The sequence below is a fragment of the Rhyacophila brunnea genome, unplaced genomic scaffold, assembly GCF_057557595.1.
Source record: "Rhyacophila brunnea isolate RB1 unplaced genomic scaffold, BYU_Rbru_1.0 scaffold_9, whole genome shotgun sequence".
Taxonomy (NCBI): Eukaryota; Metazoa; Arthropoda; class Insecta; order Trichoptera; family Rhyacophilidae; genus Rhyacophila; species Rhyacophila brunnea.
Genome location: NW_028233361.1, coordinates 5,455,115 through 5,479,784, shown reverse-complemented (window position 1 = coordinate 5,479,784; position 24,670 = coordinate 5,455,115). Strand labels below are relative to the sequence as shown.

At 33.5% G+C, this 24,670-nt stretch overlaps 2 protein-coding genes across 8 annotated transcripts in view; one reads left to right on the top strand and one right to left on the bottom strand.

The window, feature by feature from the left end:
• Positions 1-17,490, top strand: part of LOC147063187 (tyrosine-protein kinase Src64B-like) — a 29,472-nt gene extending 11,982 nt beyond the window's left edge. The window contains exons 3-7 of the mRNA XM_085959535.1: positions 3,260-3,367; positions 4,137-4,362; positions 11,257-11,507; positions 13,088-13,275; positions 15,443-17,490. Coding sequence (XP_085815661.1) covers positions 3,260-3,367; positions 4,137-4,362; positions 11,257-11,507; positions 13,088-13,275; positions 15,443-16,159 — 1,490 coding nt within the window. The 3' untranslated portion in view covers positions 16,160-17,490. The remainder of the gene's footprint in view (positions 1-3,259; positions 3,368-4,136; positions 4,363-11,256; positions 11,508-13,087; positions 13,276-15,442) is intronic.
• Positions 17,491-20,048: 2,558 nt separating this feature from the next.
• Positions 20,049-24,670, bottom strand: part of Pka-R1 (protein kinase, cAMP-dependent, regulatory subunit type 1) — a 285,462-nt gene continuing 280,840 nt past the window's right edge. For all 7 annotated transcript variants that reach the window (XM_085959467.1, XM_085959468.1, XM_085959469.1 and 4 more), the window contains 2 exons: positions 22,411-22,588; positions 20,049-20,720 (listed from right to left, as the gene is read on the bottom strand). In XM_085959467.1, the coding sequence (XP_085815593.1) occupies positions 20,636-20,720; positions 22,411-22,588 (263 nt within the window). In that variant the 3' untranslated portion in view covers positions 20,049-20,635. The remainder of the gene's footprint in view (positions 20,721-22,410; positions 22,589-24,670) is intronic.

Here is a 24,670-nt window from a genome sequence, read left to right as displayed (position 1 = left end):
ATGGTACTGTAGCGGCTGAATAGATAAATTATCTAAATTTTATTGTCAGTAATCGCAACTAATATATTATAACAAAAAAACAATAATTAATATAAATATACATATACCTATATAAGTACACAGGCACATACCTATCAATAATAGTAGGTAGGTATTCATTATTCTCACTTCAATATATTAATATTAGTACCCGTTTCCATTTTATTGTATCTATAGAAGATAAAAGTGTCAACTAATAAAAAAATTAATTAAATAAGTACATACTACAAAATAAATAATAATGGTTATGGCGAGCCTTTCTTCTGGTGATAAACTTCTTCTCATAGCTGTGCTGTGTCACAACTTTTTATTTTATTTTGTAAAACTGCTTACCTACCGAATGTATTAATAGTATTTACAACATGTTTTTAGAAACACTGCAAATATTCAAATTATTCAAAATATTATGTTTTTATACCTACTTAATCCTTTACTTAGTAGGTATCTAGGTAATAAGGTTTTTACCCTTTCTTCGTGTATTAAGTTATAATCTTTTTTTATTGTACCTATTAATAAGCAAGAATTTGATGTCAATGTGTATTTGCCATTGGCGAGTGCGCAAGATGCTGAAAGGCAAAAGCCTGGTCGCAAAAAATACCCAAATGGAATAGTACAAAACTTAAATTAATTAGAATTTAAATTCAAACTCCATCAGTACTTATTATTATTAATTATTATTAATCAGACAAAGTTGATGATGATACATAAAAGGCTCAATAATAGGTAATTTTCAAAACGCTTTCGATATAAAACAGTCCAGTTCCAAAAGAAGCAATAGTGGGAAAATAAATGTAGGTACCAGTGGCGAAGGGTGGAAGTAGGCTGTTAAGATCCGCCATAAATAGTGCACAATAACCTTTTTCAGTGAAATGTATACTTATGTTTTTATTGAAATAATATAATTTACAAATGGTATTGGTTGGATTTTAAAAATCAATTAAACCCTGTCTTACCAAACCATAATAGTATTGGTATATTTTAGGCGATATGACAAAATTATGCACATTTTTTCATTCTTACTTATTTGTTTTCGTTAGATTAAGAATAAGTACGTATTATACATATTGTTGGTTCATTTTTTTAATTCATCAAGCTATGCCTAAACCAAACTATAATAGATAAAAAATATTATTCTATCTATAAAATATCCAATTTTATGTATGATTTAATTGCATAATCTTAGATATTTTATAGATATACGAGTATTTTTTGACTGTTACCTATTATGGCTTGGTTTTCGCTGGGTTTAATTGAATTTTAAAAACTTACCATCACCATCTGTAAAATGTAGTCTTATTTCAATGAAAACAAGTATGTATAACTGACAAAGTTTAGTGTGCAATATTTATGGCGGATCTCAACAGCCTACCTCCACCCTTCGCCACTGGTAGGTACAATACAATATGTATGTAGGTAGGTACTGATATTTTTATATTTATTTATTTACCCTTGTACGCCACTGTAATGAAAGATAAATACTCTCGCAGCAGGGTGCAGTTTCAAAAAAAAGGCGTTTATGAATCCCCTTGAAATATGTGTTTTCTCTTGGACAGCATCGTCGAGATATTGACGCATTTGAATCGCAATCGGCCCGGAAACAAAACGCAAACGACGTTTGGCGGATGAATCCGAAACTTCGCTTTGCCGTGTGCGCACAGCCTTACTAGTTTTAAGGGAATTCCCAGTATTTTTAGGCTTTGCAGCATCTTCAACTGTATTCATTAATAAATAGGTATATAGGTATCTGAAAACATTAAAAAGAAAAATATTGTTTATTTTAAGCCAAAGATAAACTTACAATTATTATTGTAATTTTTTTTATAAAGTGTGAATTTGTTAAAGGACCCCATCATATTATAACATATTATATTTATTTTTATGGTCGTATTTATTATTAGAATTTGGTTTATTAAGTTTTCTATGTTTTATCGTAGAGAAACTCAGTAGTTATATCTTTTTAAAAGTATTTTTTCTGTTATATTTTAGTTTTTTTTATTAATAAAATTATTAATATAATAAAAATTGATAAAAAAATCAATCCCGTATATAACAAAAAATCTAACACACATACAATTTGATACCTATATAAATATCTCCAAAAAATTGTCGAGGACTCCGGTTCGTAAATTTTTCCATTTCCAGCGCCAATATAAGATACAACGCGGCTCTCGTGGTGTAGTGCGTAAGGCGCTGGCTTTTCGAGCTCTGGGCTCGATTTCCGGTGAGGACACAATATTTTTATGTGATTTTCAAAAAGCCTGGGTGTTTGTGATTGTTCAATATTAATAACAACTACCTTGTGCGAAAAAGCAAAGACATGGTTATTAATAATATTAAAAAAAATATCTAGATACTTCCATTACTTAAATTTTTGTGAAGACAAGAAAATGTTTATATTATATTGGTTAATTTCTCTCAGTTAGTTATTATGTTTATATTGATGTGGTTTAAGTCGACATAGGTAAGTAAAACCTTCTATTGCGAGCATAATTCGTTCCGGATACGTGTTTGTAATCCAAATAACTCGTAAGTATATCTATTTTTCATCGCTTGCTACATACTTCACTCGGGTGGTGCTTTTCTACAAAAATTGTCGCGTATTGCAAGACCTCGCTCGTTTATCAAGGAAAACATATTTAATAAATGAGGTCATCTTGCAAACTCGCAGACCAAGTTACTCGCAACGCAAGTTTATTATATAATAGTAACTATAGGAAGTAGGAAATTTATTAATCATATTATTCCCGTTGGCTTGTGAAATGTGAAATGTGAACTGACCTCGGAAAGACTGGTAGACGTATCCTTCAAGACAGATAGATTCTTCAGCTTGGGGAGAAAGGATGGTTGATGCCTCATAACGAGTGTCATCGTAGGGATCAGTGCATCTATTCTATACACACGGCTGCTATCGGCGGCTATCGATGGTAGTTTATCATATTTATGTATTGAGGTATTATAATTGTTACAATAAGTTAGCCGTCTAAACTGTCAAAACTGTTTATCTCACTCTAAAAATTAACACAGCCAAGAGAGGTGGTGTTAAAACATAGAACTATTATAACTTAACAATTAAATGCCTCAATATATTAATATGTTCAACTACCCTGGATAGCAGCCCTGTGCATAGAATATATGCGCAAGTGGAGTAATCGATAAAGTGGATGTCTGAGGATATCTGTCGATTTATTTTGAAAATTCTCTAGATGTTTTTTTTTTATAGATTTTCCTGAATCCAAAAAAGAGAGTAATGAAAAAACTGAAGAGAATAAATACTCGCGTAACCCAAATTGTCGGAATAACAATGACAATGTGGATACTAGGAAGCCATGTAAGATATTGCATACAACTTGTGAAAAATGTAAACATAGTTATTCATTCTTTATTTTTCGGAAGAAAGGAAGTTTTGGAAGAAAGGGCTAACATTTAAACGACTATTTAATGACATTTAAATAATAAATAATTATAAGATAAAAAGAACTTTTTATATACCACGTTTTTAAATTTTCTGTTGCATCATATAAACTTGACAATTCTATGTATTAATAATTTAGAGCACATAAGGCAATTATCAACAAATCATTTTGTTGCTATTTTGCAACAAACAAACAAATATAGAATACTGAAATGTCATTTTGATTTCCATAGTAACGCACGTATATATTAATAATTTAGTTGCTAGGACCACCCCTTTAGCAACCAATAATAGTGGATTGGATTACGGATTTCCTCCGAAATAACTTTTCATACAAAACAGATTTAACTGAAAATGAATTCAATTCTACTTAGAGATGGCTAAAAGTATTAAAAGAATGCATTGGCATCGTGTTCTGATATATTCTAAAAGTTTCAAATGTCTAGCCAGTCGGGAAATTAGTTAAAAATCGATTGCAAGATTTGTACTCGATAAACAACCACCGGACAAACAAGAATACGAGCTAAGAAAAGCGTGGTAAAAAATAGGAAAAAATACTGAAATGATTTTTGCACAGGGGGAAATATTTATAGCTACGTCACTGATCATTTTTTGACATATCCTTAGCGCCAGATTGACGAGACGTCTCTGCACTTGACCGTTAATCTTATTTTTATCTTTACAGCGGACCAAGCTAATTTAGGCCAAAAACAGAACCGCCGCATCGTGAAGGCTATGTCAGGGTACATTGCCCGTGCCACAACGGACATCACGTTCAGAAAGGGGGATCGCATGGAAGTTCTCTCCGACTCTGACGCCGACTGGTGGAGAGTACTCCATCTCAACACCCGCACCGAGGGACTCGTTCCCGCCAACTTTGTTGCCGAAGAAAGCTCGATGGAGAGTGAAGAGTAAGTTATTCCTTTAGAGTTTTAGACGAAATCCTTTTAACGGGCCTTCATTTTAATCTTAACAAGGTGCTAAAAGTAGTAAAGTTCTGTGCCCTGTTCTTGAGGACTCCATTTAATATAGGCCAGATGGAACAGTTTTATCTAATCTATAATTTATTGTATACTTATTAAAAACAATTTTCGAATATATTGTCATCACCGTTTTCGATTTGACTCTCTACACAGAACTTTTAGGCACCGTAAAGTTATCCCTGGACTCAGCTGATAGTAATGTAAATTCTGTGGTACCTATTCTTATTTTTTTTAGTTCATCACCTAAGTAGCGTATTGCCAAACTCTGCTTACATGGGCGTCGCCAGGATTTTGTGTAAGGTGGTGCTTGTAAGAAAAGTCATATTCTTATTCCACCAAATGTTGGATATTTCGCGTAGGTGTTGCAATTTATAATTTGCAGCCACCCCATAGTCCCTTGTCCCTTCGACATTCACTTACTTAAACCCAAGGTTTTTATTTTGAAAAATAAAGGTGCTGGAACGCACTTATTGCCAAACTTCTTAACTACTAAAAAAATATGTTCAAATATAATTTAAAGTAACTTTTCCTATGCCACGAAGCGCACGAAAAATTAAACAAATAAACAACTAACGCTGTAAGAAATAAAATTGTAAAAACATCATATAATTGAATAAATTATATAGTGATTTCCATGGCCCCACATCCTGAAATGGTCCCCCAGTCCAGGATCTTTGGCGGACCTCCTACCTATCACTAAGGTTAAAGGCAGTGTGGCGCTATATAGTAGCGTTTTTCAAATGGTGTTCGAGGTAAACTTAAGAGTATTCAGTGTATTAACAATCATTAACCAAAAAATTCAATTACACAACCGCATATTTTAAAATGTTAATACGCCTGAAGGAAATTAGTTCACGATTAGTTTACGATTAGAGCAAATTTTTGCTGTGCGTTTATCTCACTTATCTAGTCGATTCCCCAGGCTAGAGCCCTGTCAGCCCCCCCTTGATTTATCAGTGGTTGATCGACTGTCAGATTGTCTCGATTCCTTTTATTAGTGTAAGAGTCTATTGCAGTGCTCGAAATGGAAAATTTCACGAACAGGAACGCTCTATAATTTCCCGAAAAAACGGTATGCTTAATTTTTTTCTTTACATACGTACGTACGTTGGATGTATAAATGCAACAATAAACTTTGAACTTATTACGTGGATGTATATTGAGCAAGTGGGCAAGGATTGTCAGCGCCGCAGGCGAAAGAACCTCGTCTCAACAAAGTATACCGTCAAGAATTGTATTATTCTTTACACTTACTTTATCTACCACCCATAATCGGCAGGCATGTTACTTCTACCACCACTCGTCACTGCTTATAACTTATATTACTGTCTCATTTGGGATAGTTCAGTTTGTTAATTAATTAAACTTAAAAAAACAACATATCCACATACCTACCATAAAGATTCAAATTAAAAATTAATTTACATATAACAAATTTTACAGATTATAGATTCAAGACGAGCACAGAATATTAAAAAAAAAATCAAAGAAATAGTATTAAAATAGTGTTTAAAAATAAAGAAATAGATGCAGCAACTATTAGAAAAAATAGTAAGTACCTATACAGAGACGAGTAAATACAAAATTTATACAGTACATATCTGTACACCGATAGAGCTAACTACGCCATTTAATTATTTAAGAAGTTATAAAACAAAGAATTTATAAATCGTTCACATAAACTCGTTCTCACGCAGGAAGAATATACCAATATCCGAAGCGTTTTTTGTGTGTGTAAGCGTTCTTAAGATAAATAAATCGGATAAAGCCATGGATGGCATCCACACAGCTTCAAACAAAGGATCCTCAAAGATTTCTTTTGAACCTTCTCCACCATAAGGGCCATTAGGCCATACCTACTTCTAAGAAAAGCTTCAAGCCATCATCACCAAACTACGTAATTATAGCATTTTAAATTACCAATGGTGTATCATTAATTATCGGCTTTTGAGCTTTGAGAATCGATGTCTCCGCCGAATCTTAGGGGTACATTGGTACGACCGCGTTACAAATACCCGAGTTCGTGAGCACAGCAGCCTTCGGTGATTGAAGTTATCACGAAGAGACGATTTACGTGGCTGGGATACGTATTTCGGATGCCGCCAAAGAGTGCGGCACTTCGTACCCTTGTGGCACAGCCTCAAGGGTTCCATCGCCGTGGCCGCCTCTCCCTCACCCTGCAGCGGTGCTACAAAAACGACCTATTTGCTGCAGGTCTGACATGGCGGGAGGCGCATGGCGATGGACCGAGGGAAGTGGCGCCAATGCTTGCCCTATGCCCCAATATTAAGACATGACAGGGTAGAAGAAGAAGTTTCATCATTAATAAATCATTAATTATATAAGATAAAACATGACGCAAGGTGCAACTCGAGTTGCTAAACACGATTCCTATAGAATAATATAAAATTGTCATTAATCAGTAGGTACCTACCTATATTCAACATTATAAGGACTAATATTGTAGTGTATGTATATACCTATACCATAGGCCCCACATCGTGAAGCTGGCCCCCAGGCTAGGATCTTTGGTGGGGTCCCCTTCTTATCGCTAAGAATAAAGGCAGTATGTACGGGGTAACTGTTTCATTGTATATTTTAAAATATCCATACGAATTATGGAGATGTCGAGTATTATTGATAAACAATTAAGAATTGTTTCGTATAACCATATAACTATAAATAATAGTATTGTAAGAAAATTCTTTTTTTTACTATTAAAGCAAATTTGTGATGTGTGTTTATCTCACTTATCTGGTCGATTCGCCTCGCCGGGCTCCTCCTGAGCACGGGCTCCCAGGCTAGAGCCCTCTCAGCCCCTCGTTGTGGAGACCATGACCTATATGTTACAATGATGATGCTTTGGTTACCATTATTGTAATATACGTACACTTACCACCTCAGATTAAAGAACTTATCACCGTATTTATTTAATCTATGACTACCATCTAAAATTATTTGTTGTCCGCACTGAACACGTACCTACCTAATTTGTGAGTGTATTTTAAACTAAACGATTCAATTTGTGATGTTTGTCCTTACCTAGTCTCATTAATCATTATAGTCATTATTATTGCCACGGTGATGAATAATGATAATACAGAACAATAATTTATTATTATGAAAGTAATAAAATTTTATTGTAGATGTTAAATTTTTAAAGTAGCAAGAACGTATGTAATAATTATAACACAATAGAAACGTCCCTTAAAAATAAACTAATTACGGTAGGCTATTCAATAGTTTCATACCAAAAACATTTTTGTAGGAAAATGGCATAATGGTGCATTCATTTATTATTTATTGTAAAAATAAGGGTTTACGAGTTTTACGACACGTCATAAATATTTTTTAACACGTTGAGTCAATTGTCGAAATGACATTGAATCAGAAAACCCTGTTTCAACTGTATTGTCGATCTTAAATGCTTATCGGAGTGAATTCTTAATGTTTTAGCAGATTTACACGAAGTACCTACTACTTAATTAAACCTTCATAAAATTTATAAATATCCACTCATATTTATCATTTTCAAAACGAAAAAATTCTGCTTGTGGCCACTGGTCAACAGCATTATATGTTAAATCAGTTTGGATACCAACGACAAAAAATATACTTATATGTAATATATAGAAAGGTATCGCCTGCTGAGATGTTTAACCAAATTTTAAGAGAAAAAATTTAAATAATACAAAATGTTTTAAAAAACAAGCGATTATCACTAATAAGTAGATTTTAGCGGAATTGTACGATTTAAATTACCAAACTTTATCATATTAATTTTACCACCGAAAATTTTGCCCGCAAAAATAGACGTGGGTATAAAATTAACACGGCGATTAGATGGCGATGAAAATAAATAAGTTTTATCACTCACAATAAAATATAAGTAATAAATTAGTAGGTAAGTAAATTCGCAATGCATACCAGTCAAAGGTAAAAGCGAGACTGTACTGAGATGTTTCATACTTTAGAAATTATTATACAAATATGTAGGTGCCAACTTTATTTTTTATTGAATTTAAGTTATTTAAGTACAAAAGGTTTTCAAACAATGTCAGCAAAGGCACAATTCTTTTGTAGCTTGCAGCTGTAGTTACTTTTTTTATGTAAGTATGCAATTATTTGGAGTGTTTAGACAATGCATTTAGACACGGATGTATCGACACAAAAAAGAAAATTGAAAGAAATTTAGAGATGTCATAAATTTTATTTTTAACCCTTGCATGCCCGGCATGACATAACTTCGTTAATTTTTAATTTTGAGAAAAACTTTAAAAGATACATTCACACATAAATATCTCAATCTAACGAACCGCAACGCAATTTTAAATGAATCCACGAGCCGGAACGGTATATTTTGGAATCCCACGAACCACAACGGCGCTCCGGTGCGTTCCTGTCCATTTCGAGCGCTGGTCTATTGCCGAATGTCTTCCACTGAGTAACCACCGATCAACGTATTTTGATAGGATCGAAAAGTGTCAAAGGTGGTCCGACGAGTTTGATGAATAAAAGTACCGAAACTGTTTCGGTCTTCAACGAAGCTCTGAATGGGGTAATAATTAGATTCATTTGCGAAAATTCGCGTTCACATTCACTTGAAGAAATGGTAATATAATTCAATGCATATATCAAACGAGATAGATTTTCAGGATATGTTTTTTCATATGAGATGATTCAGGAAAATTAACTTGTTCTATGTGCGCGAGAACATTGTTTCGTCTAATTGCTTTTGAAACATTACAAAAATACTGTGGAAAACTTCTTCCACCGCGTTACATTACAAAAAAGCCCTGCTTAAACCTTACTATAACGCGGCTAGTAATTCATACCTAAACTACACAACCAAGAATATTTCGTTCATCACAGTCGGTATCTTTTACTTTGACATTCGTCGGTGTTTTGTAAAAAGGGCGAATCAACCAAAATGCTACTTTACAGGAGGAGGATTTTTAACTTTTGACATTTATTTGTTTTTTACCTGTAGATGATTATAAATATCTAACAAGTTTATAATAAAGCTTAGAAAGAATACTGTCATTATAAAAGGTATTATTATATAATATTTTAAAATGCCTATATGTCACATTTGCTTTTTATTTCGTAATTTTAATTAATTTAATTTTAGTCGATTATCGTTTTTAAGTACTTTCCTGTGGAGATAAAAATTCGCCGTTTTTACACAACAAAGCTAGTGGGGTACATATTGTATTTTCATTAAAAACTCGATTTCGCCAAAATGGTTGATTCGCCCTTTTTACAAAACACCGACGATGTTATACCTCCTGAAATAATTTAATTTTGTGTGTGGTTTACATACGGAGTATATTATGTAGGTATTATCAATGAAACGCTAAACTAAAATTTAGATAATTATATAAAAAAAGAATAATCAGAGGTGGTGTGCTTGCACCATATTTTCACTTATTTGCATATTTGCACTTATTTTCACCACCGCCCACTTTAAGATTTAAAAAAAATCTAGTGCCCCCCATATTTTTAATTTACATTTTTACATTACCATATGTTGCATATCTTAAAAACAGTATAACACATATATAACACAGTAAACAGCAAATATAATTTTTAAACATGCATTATTGAATTTATAGGATAGATAGGGTGTGACCCATATCCTATTTCTGAGAACAAAGAATGTTTCAATGAGAGGAAATAAAACTCATACTTAATCATATTTAGAAGTATTTTTATTAACATTAAAAGAAGGCTTTGAATAATTTAAAACTTATCTAATGTGAAGGATGAATCTGATGCATTTCGACGAGTTTGTTAATATCAGGCTCGAATTCATTGCTATCAGAAATCGTCGAACAACCGACCATAACCCAGGGTTAACCAAGATTCTGTCGGATTTTTATAGATAGAATTTGTCTGCCGTCACCCCTCTAGATTTCCTTAATGCCCCCTTATTTTCTTTGAGCCTTCTATTGCCCCCCTGAAAGCCTCCGGCGCCCACAAGGGGGCGATATCGCCCACTTTGAGAAAGACTGGTTTAAATCCTTCACTTACCAGAGGCACGGCACCTAGCGGAAAAATATGAAGCATACAATTTAAGAATTTACATTTAAAAAAAATGATAATATAATGGCGTAGAAAAAGTTTTATGAAATGAAATTTTAAATTATTTGTTTGAAGGCTGCTAATGAAAAGCTTAACATTTCGTCGCTGTAGGATTGGTTTGTGGAATAGACCAAATGTCAAATGTTCAGGAGACGAAAAACAAATTTCATTATTCTATATTTAAATGCATATAGGTATTTAAATTGCTATTTCTACATCATATGCATGCTGTATTCATTACAAAGTAATTTAAAGAAAAGGATGGTTCTGGTCCATTTAGATACAAAAAATCATTCTGCATTAAAAGGTCGATTTCGACAAACCAATCCTATAGCGACGATTTGTTACGATAATTTGCCGGTAAATGTTTTGATAACCTATCTATACAAAACATGATACATTTACATATTATGGATTATTACAGTTTTTAAACACTATTACCTTTTACAGCCTGCTTTTGAATGAACGAAATATATGATACAGCGCATCTGTATGTAGAAATATTGCAAAAATTAGCATTATATTACGTACAATGCCTCTGGTGATGATATCAGATTGATTTTTATTAAGATAGGCTTTAAATAATCGCTCAGTAAGAAGTGTTCAGCACTGATTTATTATGTATCCTATATTCATCAATATCGTACATATACTACTGTGATTGGTTATGTTGGTTGACCATAATAATAATAAAATGATTGAAATGACACTAATTAAGTAAATATTGTCTCATTTTAGTTGGTTTTTCCCGGGAGTATCCCGCAGAGAAGCAGAAAAGCTTCTCATGGCCGCAGAACATCCACGCGGAACCTTCCTGGTGAGACCGGCCGAGAACAATCTGCACGGCTTCAGCCTCACCATGAAGGACTGGGAGGATGGCAGAGGGTACCTCGTTAGGCACTACAAGATTAAATCTTCAAAAAATGGCGGCTACTTTATCGGCTCAACCACGTTTCCCCATTTGCCGGCATTAGTTTTATTTTATTCGAGTAAATCTTCATTTTTATTTATGTTATGGATTTGAATTTAAATATCTTATATTACTATGAGTTTAGATAAATGCGATGAGGCAAAGCGCTTCTCAATCTACTGCAGCGCTTCTCAATCTACTGCAGTGTTTCAATTTTGAAATAGGTGCATTATTTAAAGTAAAAATGACAAACAAATGAATATAATTAATTTAATAGATTGTTATTTGCAAGCACAAGGATGTCATAAATTTGGATAACAAATGACGCCATCTATAAATCATGATAGTAATATAAATGCCTTGGCGGTATTTGAAAACCTCAGAGAGTACTACAGACTTACAAACTTATCTGTAGAATGGCCAAAAATGGAACTACGAACTACCATAGGATGCCATTTTGAAAATGTCATTCAAATGTCAGATTTTGTCCAGTTACGAGTCTTGATTGGGTAGTTTTCGACAGTGGCTCCCCCATCCCATTCTACAGATAAGTTTGTAGGTCTATACCCTCCACGTAACCTTGCAATTCGGAATAGGTTTTATTGAATTTTTATTTATTTATTTAAAGAAGACATGTTGAGCTCATAACAAATTATTAATTCAAGACAATAAAAAGCACAAGTAAATCAACTAGAGAAAAAACAAAGTAGAGAAAAAAAATAAAGCAAAAAAATAATTTTATAGAAAAGAAATTTAAAAAAATAATAGAAAACAATAATTAAAAAAAAGAATTATTTGATGAAATCAGCCAATCAGGCGCCTGGCATTTACTAATACACTAATACGCGGTGCGTATTACAGACAAACCTTGTCACTGTGTACAATTGCAAAGATACGTGGAGGATACTCTACCTATACTAGTTAATAGAATTAAGTTCCATGAGTCACTAACGTTGAAGTAACAGGTTAAGTTAAAAGGTAAAAGCACTCGATTGAATCCCATCAGTCCATTATTTTCTAGAATTTCTTTTAATCTAATAATGTTTCTGAAGTAATTCAAAATAATGTATTACATTATGTATTTGTCGTGATTTATCTGTTTGTCTGTAATTCAGCGCAACACAGCACAGCACACATATATATTTTCTCTCTGTGTGCCAAAGCTATGCATAACACAGATCTATGTAGATAGACAGACACTATCTGTTTTAAACACGCACACTGAACACACACACCCTTTCTTTGTCTGCCAAAGGAATGCACAGTGCAGCTCGGCATCTAAAACTCACGTTAGTAATATCATTGCCTTGGTCTATACACAATGCTGGTTGCCTTCTTTAATTATTAATTAGAATTCTCATTATGTTCTAAATAAATTCTATTTAATCAGTTTAACATCTAGTTAAAAATTAAATTCTAATTAATTAAGTTGAATCAGTCACTAACGCACATCTAAACTCACCTCGTCTGCGGCACAGACATAAATCAAACCTTGTAGGTGCTGATAAAGTAACAGAACTATCTCTCTGTCTGCCAATGGTATGCACAGTAGCACACAACATTTTCTCTGTCTGCGTATTACACAAAATGCATTGACAAGAATGTTGACAGGTTTGAAGTTTCTACAACTGTCAATCATTGTTTTATTATTAATTACAGAGACCGCAGTAGGATTGTGCTATGTCTTAGCTAAGCCATGTCCTAAGCCGGAGCCACAGATGTGGGACCTTGATCCTGAGCTTCGTGATAAATGGGAAATACCTCGTTCGGAGGTTCAGCTCACGAAAAAATTGGGTCAAGGAAACTTTGGCGAAGTCTATTATGGCAAATGGAGAAACAATATTGAGGTGAATACTTAACACACTGTTTATAGCTGGAAGCATTTTACATGCATTCTTAAATTTAATGTTGTGCGCATTAGATATTGAAAAATAAAATAAATGAATTACGAGGGTGGGTCAATAATTCCTTAGAAAAAAGCATTAAAACAGTTTTTATTTTTGTATTTTTTTTTATTTCTCAACATAATCTCCTTGGAGCTCAATCCACTTGGTTAGACGTTTCTCAATTTTTTTTAAACCGTCAGAAAAATAAGTTTTCGGAAGGTCCTCAAAATAAGCATTTGTCCGATCGATGACTTCTTCATTTGAAAAAAAACGTTGTCCACTTAGCCATTTTTTTAAGTTTGGGAAAAGGAAAAAGTCACTCTAAATCTGGCGAATACGGTGGGTGGTCGACCAATTCGAACTTCAATTCTTCAATTTTAGCCATTGATCGTAAACATGTGTGAACACGGGCATTGTCCTGATGAAAGAGGATTTTTTTCCTGTTTAAATGAGGCCGTTTTTCTTCAATTTTGTTTTTTAGCTGGTCCAATAAAGATGCATAATAATCCCCTGTTATTGTTTTTCCTTTTTCCAAATAGTCAACGAAAATAATTTCACGTGCATCCCAAAATACAGTAGCCATAACCTTACCAGCTGATTTTACGGTTTTCGCCTTCTTTGGACATGGTTCGCCTTTCGCAATCCACTGCTTTGACTGTTCTTTCGTCTCGGGAGTATAGTGGTGTATCCATGTTTCATCTACAGTCACAAAGCGACGAAAAAATTCATCCGGATTGCGTTGCATGAGCGACAACAGGGCTTTAGAGGCCACCACCCTATTGCGTTTATTGTCGACTGTGAGCAAACGCGGCACCCATCTTGCAGAAATTTTTTTCATGCCCAATTTGTCATGTAAAATAGAAATGACGCTACCTTTTGAGATCCCTGTAACCTCAATTATCTCACTCAACTTTAATCTTCGGTCACTTAACACCATATCGTGGATTTTATTGATCATTTCTGGTGTAGTCACCTCTACAGGACGTCCTGAGCGTGGTTCATCCTTTGTTGATGTACGACCACGTTTAAATTCATTTAACCAGTTATAAATAGTTGCAAGTGAAGGAGCAGATATGCCGTGAACTAAATCCAACTCATTTTTTATTTCCTTTGCTGTTAACCCTTTTATATTAAAATGTTTAATAACAGCTCTAAACTCAATTTTCGAATAAATTTTCGAATGAATTTCGAATTTCAATAAATGTACGAGAAACACACAACAACCCGACCAATCTGATTGAAACTTCGCAGCATACTGAATCGGTAGTGCCGCTGCATGAAAACAAACCGCTTACAGTATTAGTCGCGCCACCTGTCGGCTTTTCTAAGGACTTATTGACCCACCCTCGTATTATGTTTCATTGAAAAATATATATACTTGCGCATCTATTCTATTCACAAGACTGCTTTCGGCCGCTACGGCAGCTATGTAGGGTAGGTTTGTATCGAAGTATTAGCACTTATTGTAACAATTACAATAAGTTAGCCGTCTACACAGTCAATCTCGCTCTAAAATTTACCACAGCCAAAAGAAGTGCTGTTAAAACATAGCACTTATTCTAACAATTACAACTAACTTATTGTAATTGTCACAATAAGTGCTAATACTTTGATACTAACCTACCCTATATAGCTGCCATAGCGGCCGAAAGCAGTCTTATGTATAGAATAGATGCGCTGATACCAAATAACACAATAAATGCCTAAATCCCTTGTATCCTCTAATCGATAGAATTGGATTGAAATATATCACCTGTGAAAATAAATTTAATGTTTAATTTCCAACGTAACACCCCTGACATAAACCCCTACGTATCACTACTTAAAATGTGCATTTGTTAATGAATTCACTGCAATGTAATTATTTTTCATTAAAATGTAGTTTAATAAATTCTATTCAACAAAATATTTTAGTAATTCTTGAGTTTTAATATTATTTTAAAATAAAAAAACAGTAAATTAACTTGAAATGCATTTTATTTATATCTATTCGAGCTTTGGGTATTGTGAACAAACAAAAGCTTTGCTAATCTCCTAAGAATAATTATTTCACTAAATACTTCTGAAAATTCCATTGATTATGTGCCAGTATTGACAACTATTTATATTAGACAAATGTCTGTTTTAGGTTGCTGTAAAGACGTTACGCGAGGGTACCATGTCTCAAGAAGCCTTCCTCCAGGAGGCGGCCATCATGAAGCAGTTCCGGCACGATCATTTAGTTGCATTGTACGCAATCTGCTCACAAGAAGAACCGGTATATATTATCCAAGAATACATGTGTAACGGGTCTCTACTGGATTTTCTCAGAAATATCGACAGAAAATACTTACAGTTCATAGATTTGATCTATATAGCGGCTCAGATCGCCTCTGGAATGGAATACCTGGAAAACAAACTCCTGATACACAGAGACTTGGCAGCGAGAAACGTTCTCATAGGCAAAGGAAACATCGCAAAGATCTGCGACTTCGGATTGGCGAGGATCATAACAGACAACGAATACTCCCCGAAGGAAGGTACTCTATTCCCCGTCAAGTGGACAGCACCCGAAGCAATCAGTCATGCAAAATTTACGATCAAAAGTGATGTTTGGTCATATGGAATTCTACTCATGGAATTGTTTACATACGGTCAAATTCCGTATGTCGGAATGAATGGTGTGGCAGTCATAACTCAAGTGGAAAATGGCTATCGTATGCCCAAACCTCCCAACCACCATTTACCTGACGACGTATACCGGTTAATGATGATGAGCTGGGACGCTACGCCTGAAAAAAGACCTACCTTCGAATTCCTCAATCACTACTTTCAATGTTACGTCAGTGCAATTCCTTACCGATGAGTGAAAGACATGAAGGGTTAATAATGCCAGTTCATTTAACATGGTGATTTTTGACAATGTCTCAAATGGTTTATTAACTATAATCAGATCTGCCTCGTCCAAAATGTACAGTGATTCCTATATTTTACGATATATGATATCAGAAAAGTAAAAAAAATAAATAGAATAGGGGTTCTCAATAGCACTGCAGGTCTATTCTTAACGGTTATCATTTTAGCACGTTTCCGTTATTTCATTCTTCCAAATTATCATGGAAGGTATTCTTTACACTAAACTAGTCTTTCTCAAAGTGGATGATAACGCCCCCTTGTGGGCGCTGGAGGCTTTCCGGGGGGCAGTGGAAGGCTCAAAGAAAATTAGGGGGCGTTAAGGAAATCTAGAGGGGCGACGGCAGACAAATTCTATCGCTGGCTATCAAAAGGTACTTGTCTCACTCGATTTTACAATATTTAACTCTGTGATCTTTTGATGATTGTGAGTTCCTGGAAAACAAAGATACAGAATTTCGTGACAACCTTATCACATCAATGAATGATATTGCGTACTTGACAGACCTGTATAAATCGTTTAACTCATTCGCTGCTGACTATATAATGAGATTTTAATTAGCACCTTTAAAATGTCATTACGCGCATGTGCATCTTCAGCGTCCAAAGTATTAATGATGTGAATCTCCAGCTTAAACTTAATTAAAACAAAAAATATGGTTGCTGCTTTCGTACCCAAACTGCCACCTACTATACAAAAGGAATATCGGAAGACAAGAATTTAATAACTTCCGCAATTTATCAGCAGTATCCTTCAGTAACGATGACTTGCTTATTTACTGTCAGCACGTCTTGAAGAACCTCCATGATAATTTTAAGGAATGATTCCAGGACATTTTAAACATGGACATACCAGACTGGGTGTTGGATCCTTTTTCAAATGTCAACACAGCAGGATCATGCCAATTAGAAGAACTTACAGAACTGATAACAAACGAAGAATCAAAAATTAAATTCAAGAATGGCTACCAAGAATTTTGGTTGCAAAAGTGAATCTCTAAACTGTACCCTGGGTTATGGTCGGTTGTTTAATGATTTCTGATGGCATGTCCATCGTCGTATTTGTGTGAACGTGGATTTAGTGCTGTAGCAATGTTGCTAACTAAAAAAGAGAAATCGGCTGCAAGTTACTGAACGTGGCGGCGACTTACAGCTGTTTTTAAGTGAATTCGAGCCTGATATTAACAAACTCGTCGAAATGTATCAGATTCATCCTTCACATTAGATAAGTTTTAAATTCAAAACCTTTTTTTAATGTTAATAAAAATACTGCTAAATATGATTAAAAGTATGAGTTTTATTTCCTCTCATTGAAACATTCTTTGATCTCAGATATAGGATATGGGTCACACCCTATCTATCTTATCCATTTTATAATGCATGTTGAAAAATTATTTTTGCAATAACTGTTTTTAGGATACGCAACAGATGGTAATGTAAAAAGGTAAGTTAAAAAATATGGGGGGCACTAGATTAAAGCTGAAACAGCGCCATTTAGTCGGTAATGAGCCGAACAGAAGAATTTTGTATTGACACGTCAGACATATCAACATAACATACAATTTTCTTAGTTATGTCATTGTAACTGTAGAAAAACAGTCGGATCTTGCGTCTCAATTCTCAATACCTATGTAAAATTCTCATTCTCAAAATTAGCACGGCTAAACGAGGTACTGTTAAAAGATATCACCTTTTGACAGTTCAGAGAGTTTACTTTTTTACATAATGAACCGCCAGAATATGTAAAGTGATAAATGTGATATATTTATCACAATTGGCTCATTTTCTGATGTTAAGTGAAATGTTAGAATAGGTTTGCTGGTATAGAGTACCATTTTTTAAACATACATAATGCAATGGGGTCTTCTTGTGGTGAATTGTTGAAAATTCAAAACTATGATAAATAAGAAACACACCAATATATTTTCAGAAGTTTATTTATTAATTACCTTCTTTTTTCATAAATATTGGTAATTCAAAACAAACAATAAATTAAAATATGAAAATGAATGATTAAAAATATCAGATAGAATTTGGCATACAATTTAAAATTAGCTATGATAACAATATTAAAATAATGAAAAGCCTACATTCAGGTAGGTATAATAATGTGGAACTCAAATGTGTAATAAACGCAAACATAAAATTATTTTTGAAAATGATAAAAAAATGCAGCAATAGATTTATTGAATACTTCATCCATTACACAAAACATAGGATTAACAAAAACAAAAGATGCTGCAAAATGTAGGGAAGTCGAACTGTTTCTTATATAATATTATTTATTTAGACATTATTTATTACCTACATTATATTAAATCTACTTTGAATTTATACACAAAATTTCATCTGAAAAATAATGAGTAGAATAAGTGCAAACCCTGACAATAGTAAATCAACAAAATAAATACAAATAATTATCTTATCTAGAAATACATATTTTAAATGACACCATTTTCCTCACATTCATGAAATTTCATATCAATCTTAAAATAGATAAAATTTTATATAATTTTCTACACAGGTATTTTAGATTACAATTTTATTCATTGAACAGTAAAACAACACAAACACATGAAGATTTGATTGACAAAATAACAATCAATAGATTCAACATAATTTTAGGTAAATTTTATCTAATCTCAGTTCAGTCCACTCTCTGGAAAAATAGGGTTATCCTGAAATCTTCATTGCAAGAAGATAACGCAAAAACATGACGTTAAAAATCATGTGATATGCTGCGCATAAGATAAAAGAAATTTTGTATACCGAACACGCTCAATGGTAATTAGCTTTCCCCTCCACGCGCTCTTCCTAATGAACTCATTAAATCTGGTCGCACGGTGGGTCCCCCCCCCACATATAGGATACCCCACATAGCAGTGGCGAAGGGTGGAGGTAGGCTGTTAAGATCCGCCATAAATAGTGCACATTAAACTTTTTCAGACATACATATTTGTTTTCATTGAAATAAGACTACAATTTACAGATAGTGTAGGTTAGATTTTAAAATTCAATTAAACCCTGAGAAACCAAGCCATAATAGATATTAGTCAAAAAATACATGTCTATCTATAAAATATCTAAAATTATGCAATTAAATCATACATAACTTTGAGTATTTTATAGATAGAATAATATTTTCTATTTATTATAGTTTGGTTTACGCAGGGCTTAATGAATCAAAAAAATTAACCAAAAATATGTGTAATATGTAGTTTTAATCCAACGAAAACAAATAACTATGAATGAAAAATTGTACACAATTTTGTCGTATTGCCCAAATTAGACCAAATCTATTATGGTTTCGTTTAGGCAGGGTTTAATTGATTTTTAAAAACTAACTAATACCATCTGTAAATTGTAGTCTTAGTTCAATAAAAACAAATACATATGACTAACAGAGTTTAGTGTGCACTATTTATAGCGAATCTTAACAGCCTACCTCCACCCTTCGCCACTGCCACATAGGGATAGGATTTTCATAATTACAATGAAGGATATCGATAGATATTGGGATAAAACTATTTTTCCAGAGAAGGGTTTAATTTTAGACCGTCAGCTGTATGCAGAACTATTCTAACTTACATTTGAAATTTTTGGAGATTTTTGAAATAACTTATTATCTTAACGAATAAATGTATGCATCATATTTAAGTAGGATTATTGCTGTTTCAAAAAACTCTTCTGCAAAATATTTCAAATGTGGGTTAGAATAGTTCTGCATTCAGCTGACGAATGTAAAAAAAATATTTTACCAATCAGAATCTGCACTTTTGAAAATAAATAAAAATATGACACCTAACCAGCAGTGCACATATTCAGTAGATAGTTTTTTTTTTATATTAAGTATTTCATTTACATATTATAAATGATTATTTCTTTTTGAAATGAAGAACCCAATATTAGTTTCATTGAATATATGAGCTGCACTTCCGGACGTTAGTCAATAACGCCTTTGAAAATATATAATATGTAACTTTTAACGAGTTCTACATGTTCATACATCAAATATTTTTTACATGACGAGCAATATATTTTTAATATGTGGTATTAATTAAATTCTGTTTCAAGGGTACATCTTTATATACACGTAACGTTCACTCGAAACGATAACCGGAAAATGAAAACAGGCACAAACGTAATATCGTGGGGTTGCTGCTAAAAGTTGGTAAGTCGATAATTTAGGTACTTAGAGTTGCCAACGGATTATGTGTCTATAAATAAATATGTATGCTAGAAAAAAAAATCAAATTATGCCGGATTTCAGAGGGCATGTCAAACTTCAAATTGTAATAACTCCATAACATGATTTCGAGACTTACCAACTTTTGGCAGTAACACCACGATTATGTTAACCGCTTAGTTAACGGCACATTTCAGGGAAATACTAAAATTAAAAGAAACAAAAATAATATACTGAAAACATTTAAACAGATAAGGAGACAAAACTATTATACTGGGTAATATTTCTTTTAAGGATGTCTGCGCATGGTCCCAGCACACGTTCAAATCTGAAATTAAATAGAAACAATGTTAATAATTATTGTAAGCAGAGCAACTCTCTAGTAAGATTAATAATAGGGATGAGGGGTGAAATCGCTGGAAATTTATGCTATACAGATATTACACTATAATTATAAGAAAATCATAAAACCTCTAAAGAGTGCTGGACAGAACAAATTTTGTTGTCAAAATTTAAAAAAAATTAATCTGACATTATCTATTGGAAAAACTAACAGTCCGCATCAAGAATAAGAAATAGGTAGAGGTTGAATAAATAGTCCTACGACATTGGCTATTATCGGGTATTCATCAATTTTCAGTTTAGCAGGGTGAACTGAAAGTGTTTGAGAAGAAAATAAGAAGTGGGAAATACGCATACGCAAAAATACGTACATCGATGTAAAAACAATAAAAAGCACATAATATAGGTATATACCACTGGCGAAGTGTGGAGGTAGGCTGTTAAGGTCGGACATAAATAGTTTACATTAAACTTTGTCAGTCATACATATTTGTTTTCATTGAGCTAAGACTACAATATGCAGATAGTACCTATTGATTAGTTTTTAAAATTAATTAAAACTTGCGTAGACCAAGCCATTATTAGATAATAGTCAAAAAATACTCATATATCTATAAAATATCAAAAACTATATCATACATATAATGTTGGATATTTTATAGATATAATATTATTTTTTATCTATTATAGTTTGGGTAGGCAGGGCTTATTGAATTTAAAAAAATTAACTAACAATACTTGTAATACACATTCATTCTTAATCCGACGAAAACAAATAAGGATGAATGAAAAAGTGTGCAGAATTTTGTCGTATCCTCCAAAATATACCAAAACTATTATGGTTTGGTTTAGGCAGGGTTTAATTCATATTTAAAAACTAACCAACACCCTCTGTAAATTGTAGTCTTAGTTCAATAAAAACAAATACGTACGACTAACAAAGTTTAATGAGCTCTATTTATGGCGGATCTTAACAGCCTACCCCACCCTTTGCTACTGCTATATGTATATACCTATAAGACGACGTTGTTGATGTGGAAATAGAATAATGTAAATTTGGAATATGTTTTTCTTTCATTGTTTTAAGTTCATTGCATTGCATGGTGATAATTGCCGGGTGACTGGATTAATTTACAAATCAATAATGTAATGATTTATAAAAAAAATCACAAATTAATAAGGCTTTACCAAAGTCAAGAGTTGATTTAATGTCGTTCATTTTTATTAAGTGCCGGAAAGTTTTGTATGGCAGCAAGTGAGAGGCCGCGAATTTTTTAGTAAAAATTAACCTTATTATTTTTTTTTTGAAATATATTGAAAGTTTATCATAAACACTAACCAATCATTTGCTAAATGTCTCATTATTGGACCAGTATTCTTCCGAATTTTAAATTATTCAAAACAAACGCCTGAGACTGGCATTCTGTCTTCAAAGACGCCTCAGACGCTCGCCCGGCCATATCCGCGAGCATCTTCGCTTTGGCACAGAACCGGATTTCGAATTCGTCATTTCCGCGGGTCCCAAAACATTACCCCATGTTCATCGACAACGAACATAGCTGAGTCACAACTAACAATTACTGGTCTACCTTTTGAATTTAAATAAAAAAAATTAGAATTAGGAAAAATCTCGATTCATGGTACTGGGTATGAATTGAACTAAGGTCTGAACGTACCTGGCACGATCGAGTTTGACGCATTTGAGGGGGCCGACAGCGCGCACGGTCGCAGCGCGTGGCCGGTCCAGGAGGAGGGCGATCTCACCAAAGTAGTCGCTGGCCCCGAGCCGCCCCACCTCCATCTCCTCGCGTGGCCCTGAGCCCTCCGAGCGTTGTTGCAGTACCAGGGCACAACCTACACAATACACACAAAATATAACAATATTTAGAATCAGATCTATTAGGTTCTCCAATTTTTTTAAAGGTTTAGTTGCAAAGGAAACATCTAATAAAGTTTGGTCACATCAAATCGAATATGTTCTTTAAAAAATATATATATATATATATCTATATACACATTTACTAATACGTAGGTACATACCTAGTTTTAAATATATTAAAAATATTTCATTTTAATTTCAATACTCAGGAAGTCTTTGTCTATGTAACCATATTAGTAAAAAAACTTTTGTAAAATGTAAAGCTGGAATGTATTATTTATTATATTATTAATAATTATTTTTTTGAAATAAGTAATTTTGAATTAATGTTTTGGATACTGTAATAAATAAAATATTTTTTACAGATATTAAACATGTGCAAAATCAACAACGATAATGTAATCTTTAAGTTTCACTATCTCAAAAAGTAGATTGAGGGCACTGATGTTTTTTTACATTTTTAATTTGTACAATTTTTTTTGTTTCTGGATATACAGGAAATATACAAAAATTGAGTTTGACAGAAAGAAAACCATTGTAGATGCTTAAACAATAATTATAATTGCAAAACCATCAACGTGTTTGGGCTCTATTTCTTTTTTCAATTCAATTCAATTTATTTATTTTTACATATTGTGGACATTACAAAATATAAGTTTAAGACGTTCACAACATGACATAAAAAAAGAGATAGATAGTATGTTATTAAACAGTAGAAATATGTACATACAAAAATATTAATTATATAGGAACATGGAAATACACCGGATGAGTTAAGCAGACCCTATTTTAAAAATTTATAAAATAACGTCCACCTATACTCATCCTCACATAGGTGGAATATATCAACACCCGAAGCAATTTCGTTGAACATAGTTATCGCCCTCCCAATTGGCATTACCAGTGGCAGGTTGGTTCTGCACCTTGAGAGAATAAACAACTGATGTTCTCTATTTCTAAGATAGTTATCAGGGACACACAGGTCAACACTGCCCAGAATGGCAGAGTTCTCATTTATACCTCGTATAAGTCGAAAAAAATACGTAGCTAAATAAAGATTTCTTCTAAATTGCATACTGCAGTATGTAAGCATGCCTAAGAGAAAGTCAGTTGGATAAAGCCACGGATAGTATCCGTACAACCTCAAATAAAGGAGTCTCAAGAATTTCTTCTGAACCCTCTCCACCATAAGGCCATACTTCAACTGATGCGGTGCCCAAACAATAGACCCACTCTCAAGTCTGCTTCGAACTAAAGAATTAAATAAAAGTTTTAATACAGTAACATCCGAAAAGACCCGGGAAGTACGCATGACGACGCCCAACATTTTAAGCGCCTTGTTACAAATGGTAACTATATGGCTAATAAATGTCAGTCTACTCTCAAACGTAATGCCAAGATCCCTTACAGATGATATTCGTGACAGAACTCTGCCATGCATCGAGTATTGGAAAAACAACACTTTTGAGGCTCTGGTAAACGACAAAAGATTGCATTTATCAATATTGAATTCTAGTTTGTTACGCCTGCCCCAATCTAATATATTATCTATATCAAGTTGGAGCTGACGACAATCGTCCAAGGTGACAACTTCCAAAAAGAGTTTCAAGTCATCAGCGAACAACAAAAACATAGCATTTTTTATTACCAATGCTATGTCATTTATAAAAATCGTGAACAGCAACGGCCCTAAGTTTGAGCTCTGAGGGACACCAGAAAATGTGTAAATGCTCTGTGACTGATAAAGGCCGTACGATACGTATTGTTGACGGTTCCTAAAATAACTCCCGAATAGCTTCAAAAATCGATCAGACAATCCAATAAGTTGGAGTTTTTCCATCAGGACATCATGATCGACTTTGTCAAGTGCTTTTGAGAAGTCATTGTAAGAACAGTCAACCTGGTGGCCTCTATCCAGGGCCGATGACACATAATTGGTAAATACCATCAGGTTAGTTTCCGTTGATTGGCCTGCTCTAAATCCATGCTGTTCATTTATTATAAATGACTCAATTTTTGGAGAAATCATGTTGTGCATGATCATCTCAAGAACTTTT